This window comes from Gasterosteus aculeatus, chromosome 6 (genome assembly GCF_964276395.1).
Source record: "Gasterosteus aculeatus chromosome 6, fGasAcu3.hap1.1, whole genome shotgun sequence".
Taxonomy (NCBI): Eukaryota; Metazoa; Chordata; class Actinopteri; order Perciformes; family Gasterosteidae; genus Gasterosteus; species Gasterosteus aculeatus.
The window spans coordinates 6,011,333-6,026,755 of record NC_135693.1 but is presented as its reverse complement, the minus strand read 5'-3'; the positions used below and the strand labels follow the sequence as shown (position 1 = coordinate 6,026,755).

The 15,423-nt window shown below is 44.7% G+C and overlaps 1 protein-coding gene across 1 annotated transcript in view; it reads right to left on the bottom strand.

The window, feature by feature from the left end:
* stk32c (serine/threonine kinase 32C) overlaps positions 1–15,423 on the bottom strand; it is a 53,184-nt gene that overhangs the window by 20,252 nt on the left and 17,509 nt on the right. Inside the window, exon 3 of the mRNA XM_040178645.2 lies at positions 3,271–3,422. Within this exon, the coding sequence (XP_040034579.1) occupies positions 3,271–3,422 (152 nt within the window). The remainder of the gene's footprint in view (positions 1–3,270; positions 3,423–15,423) is intronic.

The following is a 15,423-nucleotide window of genomic DNA, read 5'->3' as shown; positions in this document are numbered from 1 at the left end:
CTCTGGGAGGACGGGCCACGCTGCTTGAGAGTGATCCGTTGTGATGCGACGCTTAAGGCGAGACGTGCTATACTCCACAGAGCAGTGGATGGCAGCTCCTGGGGGGGTTAGGGGACCCCTTGCATTTGGAGGGTTTCAAACACATGGAGATGGAAAGAAGGAAGTCGGCGTTTTCGCATGTGTCACAAATCCTTTCAAGATTTTGTGTGGATTTTTGTGTGCGCGGCAGATTCTTCTTCCTCCTCCGAGGTAATCCTCTCAGTGAACCCTCGACTCCTACACATCATATCCGTGCAGCGAGGGAATGTGTTGCAGCAATTATTGTTGGCTGCAAACTTGACATCCGCCCAGCTTAAGGCAGACGGAACTCGGCTGACGGGATTTCAGTGTGGGCTTTCACCATGTTGCGTCCTAATGAATTTTCTCTGAAGCTACGGACGCGGCTGCTGAAAAGCACGCGGGAATTCTGGCTGTCTCAAACAAAACCCCCGCTTCCGAAACAGAAAGTGTGTCTTCGTGTGTAGGTGAGAGCTGGAGGAAAACCTTCTGCACATCTTTTTTTTTTCCTCTCTCGACCAAATCAAGGCTTCCGTAGCGCTGTCTTTGCGCGCCCCCTCCACCCTCATCGTCTTTCTGTGATTGAAAGAGTCATTACTTCCTCCGACAGCTGTTTGGTGGGTTTTCCCGCATTCTCTCTGTCTTCGGCTGAGTCTCTTCCTCTGGCACAAATAAAAATAAAAACACTCCTATGAAGCTCCATCAAAGCCGGCGTTTCCCGTGACTCCATTTACTTTTTTTTTATTGTTGCTGTTGCTGCTTGCTTTTTAGAATCGGCAGTTTCCAAAAACCCCAGCTGGTCGATCGCACACCCATTAATAATAAGCCGAGGTGCCAAGTCGCAGGGCGCCAGGAATCAGAAATGATCTGTTTGACGAGCCTATGGATACTGGCAACTCGCCGACCTGCAGGGGATTGGTTACACACCACACCCACGCGCTGAACCAATTAGGTGAAGCGGCGCTCTCTGCGTTCCCATCTCATGGCCTGGCTGAGACGTTGTCTCAAGGGGCAGCTGGGTGGAGCAGGCGGCCAGTGCGACGCATTCAGGCGCGACACCCAACAATGCAACAACGAGTGTCGGCTTAAACTGGGGTAAATCAAAGCGCCGCGAGTTGATTCCCTTTACGTCGCACCGTGTTCCCTACATGTTTGTGCAGCAAGACAGCTCAACGCCGAAGGGCTTTAGTGCCAGAAGGCGATCCTCAGTCACGTATGAATCCGTTCGCTCAATGAGGATGAATCCAATCCAAACTGCATTTACGGTCGCTCTGGTTTGCACATTGACGGGGGAACCAAAAACGGTAATAAAGACCCACATTGTCACTCCGGTGGGTTTGCGTGGGACCATATATTATCCCTAAAGACATCAACGTCAACTCGCACGCTCAACTTCTGGCTGTGTTCGCCGAACGAGGACAGATCCATATAGAAACAGCTGCATGCTGGCATCTTCACACAGCTGTTTTTGCGACGCCATCCCTCTCTTGTCACGCGATCTGACGGCAGTGACAACAGCCTGTCGGGGCTTTCGTCTTCCGCAGGCCTCACTAGAACGCTTCGCTCGGCTTTGACAGCTTCCTTATGTTTCTTGCGACGGCCAGTCGAACACCGTACAAGCACAAAAGTTCTGAGCAACGAGGGGGAACTTTATTGTGAAGAAAAGCGGTCGAAAGTCCTGATGACAAACACTAGAGCAGGCGACAATAGGCGACCGACTAACGAGAGAAGCCATTGATGAACAAGGCGGGTTTGTAGTTTTGTCGTTTTCATACTTTCGGCCGGCTGAAACTCCAACCTGCAGGAAAAACATCCATCTTTAGGCATCAAGCTTTGCATAACTTGGGTTGCATTCATGCGGGACATTTCTATCCCCATTGATACAATGGAATTATTTTTGTGTAGATCCATTGAAATCATTTGTTGTCTGCATCCAGAAACAATACCAGTGTGCCTACATTGATAATGTTAAGGCCACTCATTTGAAATAACCCTAAGTCCAGTTTCAATGCTGCGAGCACCAGAAAAGCTCTCTCTGTGTATGAATATCACCAGAGCTGCATTTTGCTTTTAGTGTGAACCGACCCTTTCGTGTTTCTGACATTAAACATCTTGACTGTTAAACTCATGAATGTGAACGAGACGGTGGATCATCAAGCGCAGCTGAGACCGCTTGCCGAACGCGAGAGCGTTAAAGCGTCTGTCTGAGCTCATGTTTTCTAATGCTGCCCGTGCGGTGGCGCGGCCCTGAGCGGAGCAGAGACAGGAGGTGTGAGGTGGGAAACTTACTCATTCCCCATGATGCAGTTCTGCATCGTTGTCACTAATGGGGGATTTTAAATAGAGTGTGCAGGCTGTGAGAGAGAAAAAGCAGAGCAACACATGCAAAACTAGAACACAGAATGCTTTGGCAGCCGCGCACACACTTCTTCAGGGAATTACATGGTAAAAAAAATACACACATGCCTATTACTGTGCGCTCATTAAAATGCCTTCAGTCTTTTTTACTCGTAGAGCGGCTTCCTGAGCAGGAAGAGTAAAAGATAGAAGACAGGTTAAGCGTAAACTTTACACTACGTGATGAGGGGAAGGAGCTTGACTTTGTCTTGTTCGCCATCAGCACATAATCAATCCACCAAGGAATGTGTGAAAAAACTAAATATTCCTCCAGTGTTTGCCCAGAGGAGACTGGCACGTGCAATATCTTTCTACCAATTACTGGAGGAGCAGAGTGCTTTGTGTAATACGCCGTGAATGCCGTGCCAGGTCCCCAATTACATTTAGAAATGTGGCCCGCTCGGAGATGAACGTTGAATAATGACAGAAGCCTCCATTCACCCACATATCAGACTCAGGGGAAGAGTGAGGTCATTTCAAAGCACAGTAATTACCAAAAGTGTGCTTCACAGGCCCGGAGTCGGAATTAATATCCTGAAATATCTCTGCTTTGGAACTCGTTTCCTAAAGTTAACAGCGTTTGGTTTCAAAAGAAATATTTGACCAACCTTAAAAAAAAAGAATAGTTGTTATTCCACAAACGTCCAAATGTGCATGCAACACTATCAGAACACTACTCACTAAGAGTACATTGATTTTAGAGCGAGCATGCATTTGTACATACAATAAATATACAAAATGCACAGACAGACACAGCAGGCGAGCGAAACAGGCAGTGCAGACCACATAGAAAGTGTAAAAACATAGGATAGTCACCAGAGATTTACTAAAAAAACATGTTCAATTTCCTGAAGGATCTCAAGCTCTCTAAAGACGTTTCGGACCTCATCTCTCTCTATGCACTGCTGCTTGTTCATGTACTTCATGGCATACATCTTCTCCGTGTCCCTCTTTTGCACAATGCACACCTGCAGAGAAGGACAGAAGGGAGAGACAAATGAGTAAATTGGTACAATATTAATACTTTTAAGTCTGGGTGTAAAATGTTCATGTGAAAACAAAAACATCACCGCTGCGGTTTGGCTCGACAAACGCAGCCACGCTGTTATGCAAATGAATGGTTTGAAAATAGCCCACCGGCGTGGTTCAGCTGTTGATTTGATGCGATTGTTGAGCTACATGCCCGATAACCCATGCTGCGACATGCCGAGCAACTCCAGTGGACTTCTTTCAGAGGTCTGTTGGTTGAAACCAAGTACCAAGCAAACCACCTTGTTTGTGGTTGTGTCAGGAAGTGGCCATGACGGGTGGCTTAACTTAACTCCAGGGAGTTAAGAAAAGTTAGGTTGTAACTTTAGTCTATTCTGCAGCCACCGAGGTGATTGAAAATGTCCTCTCTCTCCTGATTGCACCAACTTCAACACTGCTCATCCATGGATTCCCCCCCGAGGGTGAAGTATGAAAGATGAGTAGTTCTGAAGATATGCAAAGTTCCTTGCTTTATAGTTAGATTAGTTGGGTGAAAAGATGAAATGAAGAAGGGTAGGGTGGGTTTGGACTGATAGAAAACTGCTAAATGTACGGCGAGAGGGTTATAGACACTGAGGGGTGAGAGCTGTACGGACGTTTTGAAGAGGAGGGAACGAATCCAGCCACCAATGACACTCTCAGCATTACGTGCACATGACATTTGTACGAAGAAAATTCTATCCTTTAATGTGGCTTCTCAGCAGTCTCCCCGGGGTGGTTGGATCTCATTTGCATGACTGTGGAGCAGGGATACCACCAACGCCCTGTGCTGTCAGTAAAAACGCCTAAGTGGGCCGCCGGGAAAACGCGCTTTTACAGTGGCTTCAAACACAAAATGACTAACAACACACACAGAGATGTTGTTGGGTCTTTATATTCTTTGACCCGTTTTCTTCCGTACATGGATCTGGTTTCCTAAATCGAGGAAAGAGATTACGAGAAATCTGGTTAACTCAAGTTTGATTTTGAGAGATACGATTGCTGACAAGATACTTCCAAAGCATTACTGAGGCAGCAGGAAACAACATTACTCATTGTTATGACACGCTGGATAAGCCAGGGGGTTCAGAGCCCTGGGAGGGGGCTTCTTGTGTGCGTGTTAATGTGGTTATTGTGAAAGACTCACAAAAGGAAAGAAGCTGACAACAGTTATTCACTTTAACGCAATGAATCCCGAGCAGCTGTTTTGGCTGTAAAGACTGTTCCCCGATGCACCGAGCGTAGCACTAGACCATCTAGACCATCCGGTGAAGCATTAAACGCTAAACGTGCTTCATGTGAACAGAAGGCCTTAGCTGGATCCAATTGTCCACCCAGGTCTCATTACATCTGAGACAGATGTATGGTGGTTTTACGCAGCACTCTGGCCCTGATGCACAGCAAAAACAACAACATCTCAGATAGTCCACTTCTCTTTTCTTATGTCTGTGATTCTTGAAAAATAGGGAAGAAAAACTCAAATGAGGAGCTTTCCCTAGTTCCATATAGCTGTGCATATCTATGGTAGAATACAGTTTGTCCTATTATTAGTCTTTGATGTTCTCTGCTATAATCAAATCACCTCTGCTTTGCAAAGCAATCAAAACGATGATTAAAACCTGAAAATGCCTTTGAAATGAAGACTTAGCTTGTGGAGACGGCAGTAAAACACCATCTATTTGATTGTGCTATTGGTTTCCCCAAGCACACAGCTCAAAATGACTCGACCGTCTCTCGTTTCCTCCATCTGGATCTCCTCCAAGACCAGAGGCCCTCTACTTCTGTCACATTCATTAGCTCCTCACAGCCGAGACCCAGCAAACCCGCCTGCTCCACCTGCTTCATCAACCGTCTATGGACCACGTCCCTTCCAGTTGGGGTAAACTTGGGTAAAGAATCTGTACCATACTCCACGGCTAGAGACAAATACATTTTAGACCCCCATTGAATCATCTGGTGATTGCCGCGTATGATGTGAATATGAATTTAAACAATAATCTTGCACGTCAAAGTTGCAGTTGGTCACAAAAGTGTTCCACTGTAAAAATATGGCTAACATCTAAAAGTGATGTGATTGATGTCTCCCACTGAAGCTTGTGTTGACGACAAGTAGTCCAGTGTTTCCCATAATATAGATGTATATATATTTAGACCAGTAAAATAATTCTCTGGATAAAACACAACAGGTAATATAATGTTACATGAACATAACTAAGCTAGTTATGCATTTTGACAATAACAGATGATTTTAGCACTTTAAATTGCACTAATTATACTAGTTAGACAAAGGTGGATTATTTTTCCTGCTAGCCAGGTGTAACGAGCTTCGACTAGTTAATCAAGCCAATGTTAAGCTCCACGAGTCGGTGGGAAAAGCAGATGCTAAAGCTACATGTCCAAAATATAATTTATTTTATCAGACCAGTTTGGTCCCTAAGCTTATACTCATAGTTTCAGGATTTATAATTTGTCATCACATAACACTATCTTATGTTATATTGCATTTGGGCCGCTGACGACCTGCAAACCCAAACGTAGCAGAGCGGCTAACGTTAGCCTGGAAGCTGGTAGCTTCCACAGAGTTGGGAAATGCTTTAAACATTTTTTCAAAGTAACCTTTAACAACACACAAAAAAAGGTTGCTACTGAATCGGTTATGGCTCAAGCAGAAAGATAATGCCCAATTCCCATCCCCTGCCCTTTCAGAAGTATCAACAAATCTGTATGGACATTGCTATCGATATGATTGTCATCATCATGTCGAATTGGATAAATGCTGAAGCAAAAGACGATCACAATATAGCAAAGACATTATTCCAGAGGATAAAAGCCAAACATCCCTCTATTTAGAAAGTTGGAATATCAGCAGAAAATGTTGCATATTATCCCTTAACATTCTATAACTGTCATTGGATTTCAAGCCTCACTATCAATTCAACCCACACTTCCAGTTTAGATTTTTTTTTTTTTTCGCCCTTGGCGTGATAACACACAGCTCCCGGCTCTCCCTTTTTCCGTGTTCCTCACTGAGCTCAGCACAGACGCAGTTTTCTCGCTGCTCTCAGCCGGGCCAGTCTCTACCATCTGCACCGCGCTAGAAGGTAGACTAAATAAACTCCCTTAAAATCCTGCAAATAAAAATCCAAAAAGGTTATCTCACACATTTTCTGCCTTCTGCTGGTAAGACAAATAAGCCTCTTTCCCATATGCACCTTATTTTCTGTCCTGCATCAAGAAACCAAGAGCGAGGCACAGACCTATTTGGGAAATTTTAGTCATGGCCCTGCTGGGAACAAACTAGGGGTGTAACGATTCATTCACTGAATCGATTAATTGATTTATATTCCTGCGATCCAGCTGAATCGATCTGTGCTCCGCAAATCAGCATTCCGGACGACATATATCGATTCCAAATCGATTGAAATGGTACATAATCGATTGTATCGATACTTGGAAACTGCACATTGGATTTAAGTACAAAAACGGTATGGATGTGTTTGTTTGTTTGTTTGTTTTTTAGCACTTAAGACACGTTAAACGTTACTCGATTCAGTCTGCCTGTCTGTGACGTCATCAGTACGCAGCGGCAGCCGCGCGAAACTCTGAACAACAACAAAACACAGCGTGGAGGAGACGACTGCGAGCAAGACTTTACAAACCAACTTATCGATCCAGCGCGTGGAAACATTTTGGCTTTTGCAAACACGGAGGTGTTCTAAATAAGTCGGTCGCGGTTTGTAGAATATGTAGAAGACAAATAAAAAAAACACTGAAACACGACGAATCTTTCCGGCCATCTACTAAGGCGCCGTGGGATTAAACAACGGCGACAGTCAGGCACCTCTAGCAGCGTCACCGCTGCAGCAGCAGCAGGTAGCTCTGCAGACACCTCAGGCCTCGCCAGCACCAAACTGAACATCACAGTAACACTTGCCAAGTTTATCTGTAAAGACATGCGACCCTACGATGAGGTTGAAAATCCGGGGTTCTGTGAATTGATCCAAACATTGTGTAATTATTGTGTAATGTTTACATTGAAAATGGCACTTGATTCAAATAAAAGGTTAATACATTTGCCATCAATTGTTGTTTGCTTGTTTATAATTTCCATAATTAATTTAAACCTGATTTCCTTACAAGAAACAACAGGGATCTCAGAAACTTTGCTCTGAGGAGTGTTTAAAGAATTGTCCCTCGCTCGCAACTCTTTCAACTTAAATTACTTTGCAACCGAATGGAATATGATCATTGTGTTGGATCATCTATTTAAAGCCAGTCTGTAGCCAGAGCACACAGAGACAAATGCTGGGAAATAAAATTTAAAATCTTCATTTAGAAAGTGTCAATGGTATTATAAAGTCCATGCATGTTCTCAGTTGTGGCGTTTGTCATGAAGCATCATCTCTCGGTTTTATTTTTGACATGGCTTCATTTAGGTACAGGATGTGTCCCCTGTCTATGGAGGCTGCTGCCCCATTTGCCCCTTTCACGACTCCCTCTGATCCAAATCATATTTTCACCATCAGTTATTATTACCATTATCCTATTCTCATAATTACTCCTATTCAACTCATTACCTCAATTAGGCGTTCAATTATTTTGAAGACGAAGTTGCGGCGGGATTTTAAATCTTTCATCATCTTGTATTGGGAATTATTCACTTAATGTAGGTGATTTGCTCTGCAGGTTTGGTTGATTTACAAGTACGTCTGAAGAGTTATAATATGAGGAAATTGTAATTGCCTGTTACCGAATCTCCAAATCCATCCACGGCCAATATTTAAGGGGCTGCAGTGTCGGCAGCCAACAGTCAGTCTGATAAAAACCCCGAGGCGCCAGAATGGAGTTAGAATTGAGAGATGACTTCTACAACTGAGCAGTTTCACAAGTAGCCAAATAACACCCCACTAACGGTCCATTTTGTCCTGAACCGTGCGACGTCAACGAAAGCCCATTTACGTGCCTGAGATTGCATTTCGGCCCCACGCATTCCGCCTCGCGATGGAAAGTGCCTGCGTGCAACCAAAGACGGCTTGAACGTGATTGGCGGCTCAAAAGCCGAAGATTTAGCATTCTCGTGCAGATATCAGTCGATGGAGAATGAATTGTTTTGTATGAAAGAAAGGTTGGAGGTCTGAGCGCATTGCCTGGCTCTGTGAAAGGACTAATGGCTGACTGTGGTTACCCACCATGAATATAGCATTAGAGAGTCGACGGAGGCAGAGAGAGAAGTAATTGGATGCAGCAGGAAGCCAACCGGTGAATTTTTGTTACAGAACCTCTTTGCTTGTTTATGAACTATCTCCAAACTCCTTGCACGCCCCTTTTTTAAGTTCCCCTCACTAAGTTTGCCTGTACATTGGTAGACTTTATATATCAACTCCTGTTCATCTGGAATGGAGTCATGCGTTTCCTAATTACACTGCGTTGACCATATTATCTGTGGCCAAGTATAGAATACGGAATCACGTGCAGCTAAATTTAGATTCTTTATTGAAGAATAATGATTGTGGCAGCTGTGCACAACGTAAAACCGAGGGGTTTCGCACCCAATCAGATACCACGCTGTCAACCATCTCCCGCCAGCCACATCTTATCTCGAGTCCACAGCAGCCCGTCACCAGATTGAAATTACGACTTTCGAAAAAGGATTTATTCATGTATTCATTGGGCATATTAGCATTTCAATGCATTAGACCCATTTAGTGTGGAGCAAAAAAAAGTAAAACATTTTGAGGGACGGGAGACGGGAGGCAGAATGTTTTTGAAGCTTTTTGCATTTGAATTTGAGGTTTTATCTGGAGTGAAGCCCCAGTGAGACGGGAGACTGTTGCCGTCGCTGTGCCGGCGAAAGGGGCCGAGACACCGGCAGGGCGATGGCATCTGAGACGCTCTCCCTCCGATCAGTAATTGACACTAAAGTGTCTCTAATTATATCTGTAATAATATCTACAAAGAGGCCAACGGTGGGTGAGAGCCAGCAAGGTTCTCATTGTCAACTTCAATTTCAGGGAACACCTGCTATTTAGATTGCATTTGAAGCTCTTGTGACAGGTAAAGGTCATTTAGTTTTAGGAAGCCAGGGGCGAGTCCGGGGACGGTGCCAAATCTCTCAGCTGGCTGGCTAACCGCGCATCTGTGGAGAGAGCTGGCTGAACACGACTCATCCCAACAAAACAAAAGAAATAAATTGTGCACATTGTGCTCTCCACAGGAATACTTGGCCTCAAATGTTAGCAGACAAAGTTCCGCCATAACATTAAAAATGTATGCGAGTTCATAAGTTTATAGTCTTTGGTATTTATGAAAAAGCTGCAGCATGGCTGCATCTGGCTGCCTCTCTCGCTGCCGGTCGGGGCCGTGTGTCACGGTCGTACGGGTGCGGTGCAGAGTGGCGGCCGTGAGCGAACCGGCGGGACGCGCTGTCATGCACCAGGCAGTGAGTCTTTCAAAACACGCTGCTGTGGCTGTGTTCTCGGTAATGGAGGAACACGTTGCTCAGTGCTCGATGGAAAGGAGGAACACGTGCCTCGACACAATATTTGATAATGTAATACATTCATGGCTGGTTTTGGACTTTTCATGGGACTGAACATTTAAATGAGCAATATTACTTCTCCTTTACGTTGCTGCCTTTCCCTTTTATTCACCTGTTTCACATTTGATTTTGAGTCTTGTTTGACGAGGGACGAGCACCGAACGTTCACCAGGGTTCCTCGGTGGAGGAACACCGGCATCGCGGCCCAGGGGACGCCGCCCTGGTCCCGTGCAACAGGGAACTCTGTCGCGGTAAACGGACGGAAACAATTGATGTCATGTGGGCCGTGTCCAGTTGATACTTGGCTGCGGGCGGCGGGGGGAAGGACGATAGTGCCGCCCATCCCGCCCATCCCCGGGTGAGACGCTGCCACAGCGCCGGGTGTAATCTCTGACCACCAGCTGCACAGAGCGCCTGTGTGTCGCTCCTCAAAGGAGGTTTTTAGAGGTGGTCTCACACTCACACACACACACACACACACAGTGTAAAGTAATGGTAAGCCTATCGACCGCTGTTAACGGTGTCTTTTTGCATTCTAGGACGACACACATCCAGCCACGCCACAGATAAGGGGGCCGTCCGTCTCGTCCCCGACGGCCTGTTTTAATAGTCCTGAGCTCTGGAGCTTGAAGCTGACTTTGTTGTTGTTGTTTTTTATCAGTGCTAACACAAGGGAGAGAGGCTAACAACGATGCGAGTGGTTCGCCGTGGGGTCAGCCGTGGCGCCTGGCAGGCAGAGAAACACGTTCCCGTAATTCATCAACACCTTCTAGCGCTTTAAATAGAGCCACAGCAGATATTCACCCATATGTTCGGAAACGTCTGAGGAGCTCTAATGAGGCAATAACAGCGGCAATTAGAGAATAACAATGGCAGATCCAACGTGGCCCGCGATGAGAGCAGACGCCTGTGAACCCAAGTTTTAAAGCAAAAGTAAGTCGCCGTTTTTAAAAGAAACAGGAATTCATAATTCATATCCAACACATGATTCATAAAGAAGGACCTTGTGAATACTCGGTGATTGTGATTTTTGATTACAACTTTAACGCTTCCACCGTGCGTTTTCACTTCATCAAAGGTGATTGAAGCCATTTGGGTGCCTAAGATTGTCTCATTCACTGTAGGTTGTGCTTCGCTCCTCCTCCTCTGGTTACAAAAAGTAAAGACGGCGATGGCCAGAATGTGGGTCTTCAAACTACAGTGCAATGAAACCAATGGGGGATTGGGAGACTTCTTATATTCTTTCTATACAATCGGTTATTCAACATTATTTGGCTAAAGATGCTTTGATAGATATTGCTTACATTTGAAGTATAACTGAAGTTTAGCGACAAACACTCTTGACCCAAACAGGCCGTTTAGTTTCCTACAGCTGATTTCAAGGGATCTCGAAAAAGATTCAGCATGTGTGTGAGTTGGGAAGGAAAACGGGTTGCTGCATTTGTCCAAACGTCTAAAAAAAATGATGATACAAAATATAACATCTGAAACAGCCGATGTTGCAAAGCGTGAATCGTCGTGAAAACATCCCAGCGAGGCTCAAAGGGACCATCTGCTCGAGTGTGAAGATCAGACTAATTCTATATTCAACATGAGATGCTCTGTCCGGCTCAAACTATGCAGCCTTTTCACCCCGTTGCTGGATGAGTGGATGATACAAATTAGATAAGGTCACTAGGAGTTTACGATAACATTTAATAAATAAATAAAAAGAACATCAGTCACTTTATTAAAAAAGAATCCTATTTAGCAGGGAGATTGATTTCTTGTGAGAAGAACGCGCTCGGGTACCACGGTGTAAGTTACGGAAGAAGACGAGGAGAACATTGCTTCAGACTGACAGGCCTGCAGGACGAGAGCCTCAAACTCGGCATCAAAAATGGAAGCAAGGAAGTTCATTATGAGCCTTTAATAATGTGTTTCATCCATCTAAAGGCGATATTAAATCCTACCTACCACTGCAATCTCACATTGATCTGTAACGGGTCACAGTGCAGAGCTTCTTAAAGGGCACAGAAACGATAGAGAAAAGCAAGTAAACCAGCAGATGATCTGTGGCATCTCGTAACAGAGCTGTGTGATATATATATGATATATGTGGTTTAGTGTACAATCAGGATGTAGTTATTTTTGACTTTTCTCAGTCTTGAAGGCTGAAGGCTGGTTAAAGAGAAAAAGAACAACATTCTGACTGACTGTACGGCTTTTGGCAGCGGTTTATGGCCATCATACTGGCATCATGGATGATTTCCTAACAACCACAAGTCACAGCGTCTCCGTATCTATCCTAAAAGGGAAGAACAGGGTCGGGGGGTTTCACATGATTCATTTGCAATATATTTTCTCCAACAATGGCTGTCACAGAGAACACAAATGCGTCATTTAAAAAAAACTTCTTTAGCAAAATCGTTTTTTTGGAGCTACTGCACGGCTTTCACTTTGTAAGGAACAGACATCAAAAAACAAAACACGAGCTACAACACGGAGGCTGAAAACGAGTTTCAGCTGTATAAAATTTGCATGAATCTATCGCACGTACCTTTTTATTCAATGATCGTTAACGGCTTAGGAATTATCTTTTGATTTCATCCTCTTTTTGATACATATTTTATGATTGAATCTTTAACGGCGTAAAACTAAATTGAAAATCTAGAGCCAACCTTCCTCAGTATGACGAAAGAGATAGTTTGTGAAAGTCCTTTCCAGTTCAGAGTAGGGAAAGCACACGTGCAAATGATGAAGTGAATGAGGCGTGAATTCCATTTAGCCGCTTCAGTTTCGGGGTCCTGGTATCGCACATGCTGCCTCGATGTCACGCGCTCAGGGTTTTCTGGGACACACGGACAGAACAGATCCATCAGTGATGTCATTACAAACGCTTTCCCTAAATATCTACTGTGGAAAAAAAGGCAGACTATTCAAACACCTTCATTTCCTACTCTTAAAATCAGGTGTTTGTTATACAGCAACACAAATCAGTGGTCCGAGGGATGAAAAAAGGGGTGACACGCAGTCAGGTGGAAGTGCTGGTAGGTCATTTCTGTCCTCTGTGGGAGGAGGGGGGGGGGATAAAAATAAAGCCCAAACTCCCTTGCTGGCGCTCTAAATCATTCATATGTTTGGAAATAGTGATCTGTAATAGCGGTCTGCGGGTGGGAACTCTTCCCCAGCCGCCCCGACCTCCCTCTGCCTCCTTGCTCCCTCCTGCAACAAACGCACGCTCCAAGTGCGTATTGGCTGAACATCTCAAAAGGGCCACAAAAAGAACAGCGATAAATACTTTACACGCCGCTCGGCCCAAGCGGAGCATCGCATGTCCGATCCCAGCGTGCGGTTTACCTTTCCTCTAACCCCCCCCTCCACTGCCCTGCTATAGTTACCAGTCCTATCAATACTTGTCAGCGGGCCTTAAGCTCTCACATGGCCTCAGGGAGGAGGAAAAAGAGGGCGGAGTGTTACATTTAGCGGAGCCGGGCAGGAAGCTGCAGATTTTTTCTAGGTCAGGTAAGTCTCCTCTAGACTCTGCAGTGCTGACATCCACCGTTCCCCCAGATTAACTCTCACTTTGTGCGCTGCGGCTGCCGGAACGTCGGCGGTCGAAAAACACAAGCGCTACGGGGCAACGTGCAGCACACGCTAGTCCTCGCACCAACTCCTGCCAGGGCTGCGTTCCGGGGCGAGAGTGCTTTCGAGAGAGGACGGTGGGAGGCAAAGGCGCTTTCAGGCTCTGATGAACATGTATCCCGGATAGAAGAGGGAATCATTTGCTCTTTCATTTGGTTCGTTGCGTCTGATGTCTTCTGCTCCACGGCGGCTGCTGTCAACACCGCAGGAAAATCAAAGTGTTTACAGAGGCCGGCTGCCCTTTTTTTGCTCCATTTCAAGGATGCACCGTCACAGCAGGCTCAGCATTAACAAGCACTTCGTTGATCAGACTCCTTTAGGTGTGACAAACGGCGGCTCCATGTTGTAACAAACTCAAAACTGATTTGGATTGCGTCATTGTTTCTATTGATGACTGATTAATGACTAATACACTTCATTATTGGCCCCTGGGCCAATTCTGTGTATCCAATTGGCGCATCCAGTACAAATATCGCATGATAGACTTTCAGTTTGAATTTTTCAAAAAAAAGGGATTCCTAATAATTGTGTGCGGCAAAAAAAGAAAAACCGGCACGATTAAAAACAGAAAATGGGACTTTGAAGTGCAGGAAGGTGGGACGTTATTAGGACTACATGCACCCCACAACGTATGGGGAGACTTAAGATGCACAAAAAGCCCCTCAGCGCTTTTCCGTGACTGCTTGTTGCATAAAAAGGTTATACGTCTCATTCGTAGTCATCACCATGATACAGATACAGGTCTAATAAAGCTAGCACGGAAGGCGATGTAAGGTTTACAACTGACCATTAAAATGATTGACACCCGGCTCGTTGCCTTGATCTCCGTCCTGTTAACTAACGCGTGTTTCAGTTCCGGTGTCTGACAGCGTGCTCCTTTTTCTGCTTGGAAGGTTTCACTCCTTGAGCTCTTTGTTAAAAGGGAGCATCAGTCACTTCAGGGTGCCTGTGGGGCCGACCGCAACCCTCACACACAATATATACATATATATATATATATATATATATATATATATATATATCTCCTCCGCCAAATGTATGGGCACTTTAGCTCTCACCGGTTATTGACTGAATCACGAAGCTCTGCATCCATTAGTTACGAGTTTTCCGTTCGCACACCAAGCACAAACATATGCAGTTTACAATAACCGGAGGATTTACACAAAGACAGCTTCTTGTTTCTAGCTGGTGATTTCGTCATTTGCAATGGCATAAGGATTCAGTGTGTTGTCCGCTGTGGCTTGCACAACAACAAACAAAGCATCAAAGCATCTCTTCTACAAAGATATTACAAAACTATTAAGTATCTCACCGAAGAAAACAAGATGCAACAAGATTACATTAACCATGACAACGTTGTGTGTAACCTTTCCCGTTCAGGTAATGTTTGTACATTTCCCGTTCAGGTTCCGAATGGACCGAAGCACTTTCTATCTGATAGTTACGCTGATAAATGTTTGACAATCATACTGGAAGAATGGAATTTATAGAGCTATATTTTTAAAGGATATAATTCAAATATCTCCTCATTTATCCAGATGTCAGGATAGGGTTGTTCTATTGATGATGAAATTGATGGAATTACTTTTGTTATCATAGCGCTTCGTCAGATTTTCATTAGAAAATGTAACCAGATCCGAAGGAGAGAATACTGGATGCCATCACACTTTTGCAAATTCTCTGTGGAGCTGCTGAGAAGACTTTTCTAAAAACCGTGGAGGTGGAAATAAACTCCTGTTTTTGGCTAACAGAGGCAGCAAAGTTAAATACTGACTCAGTACATGTTAAATCTTAAATTG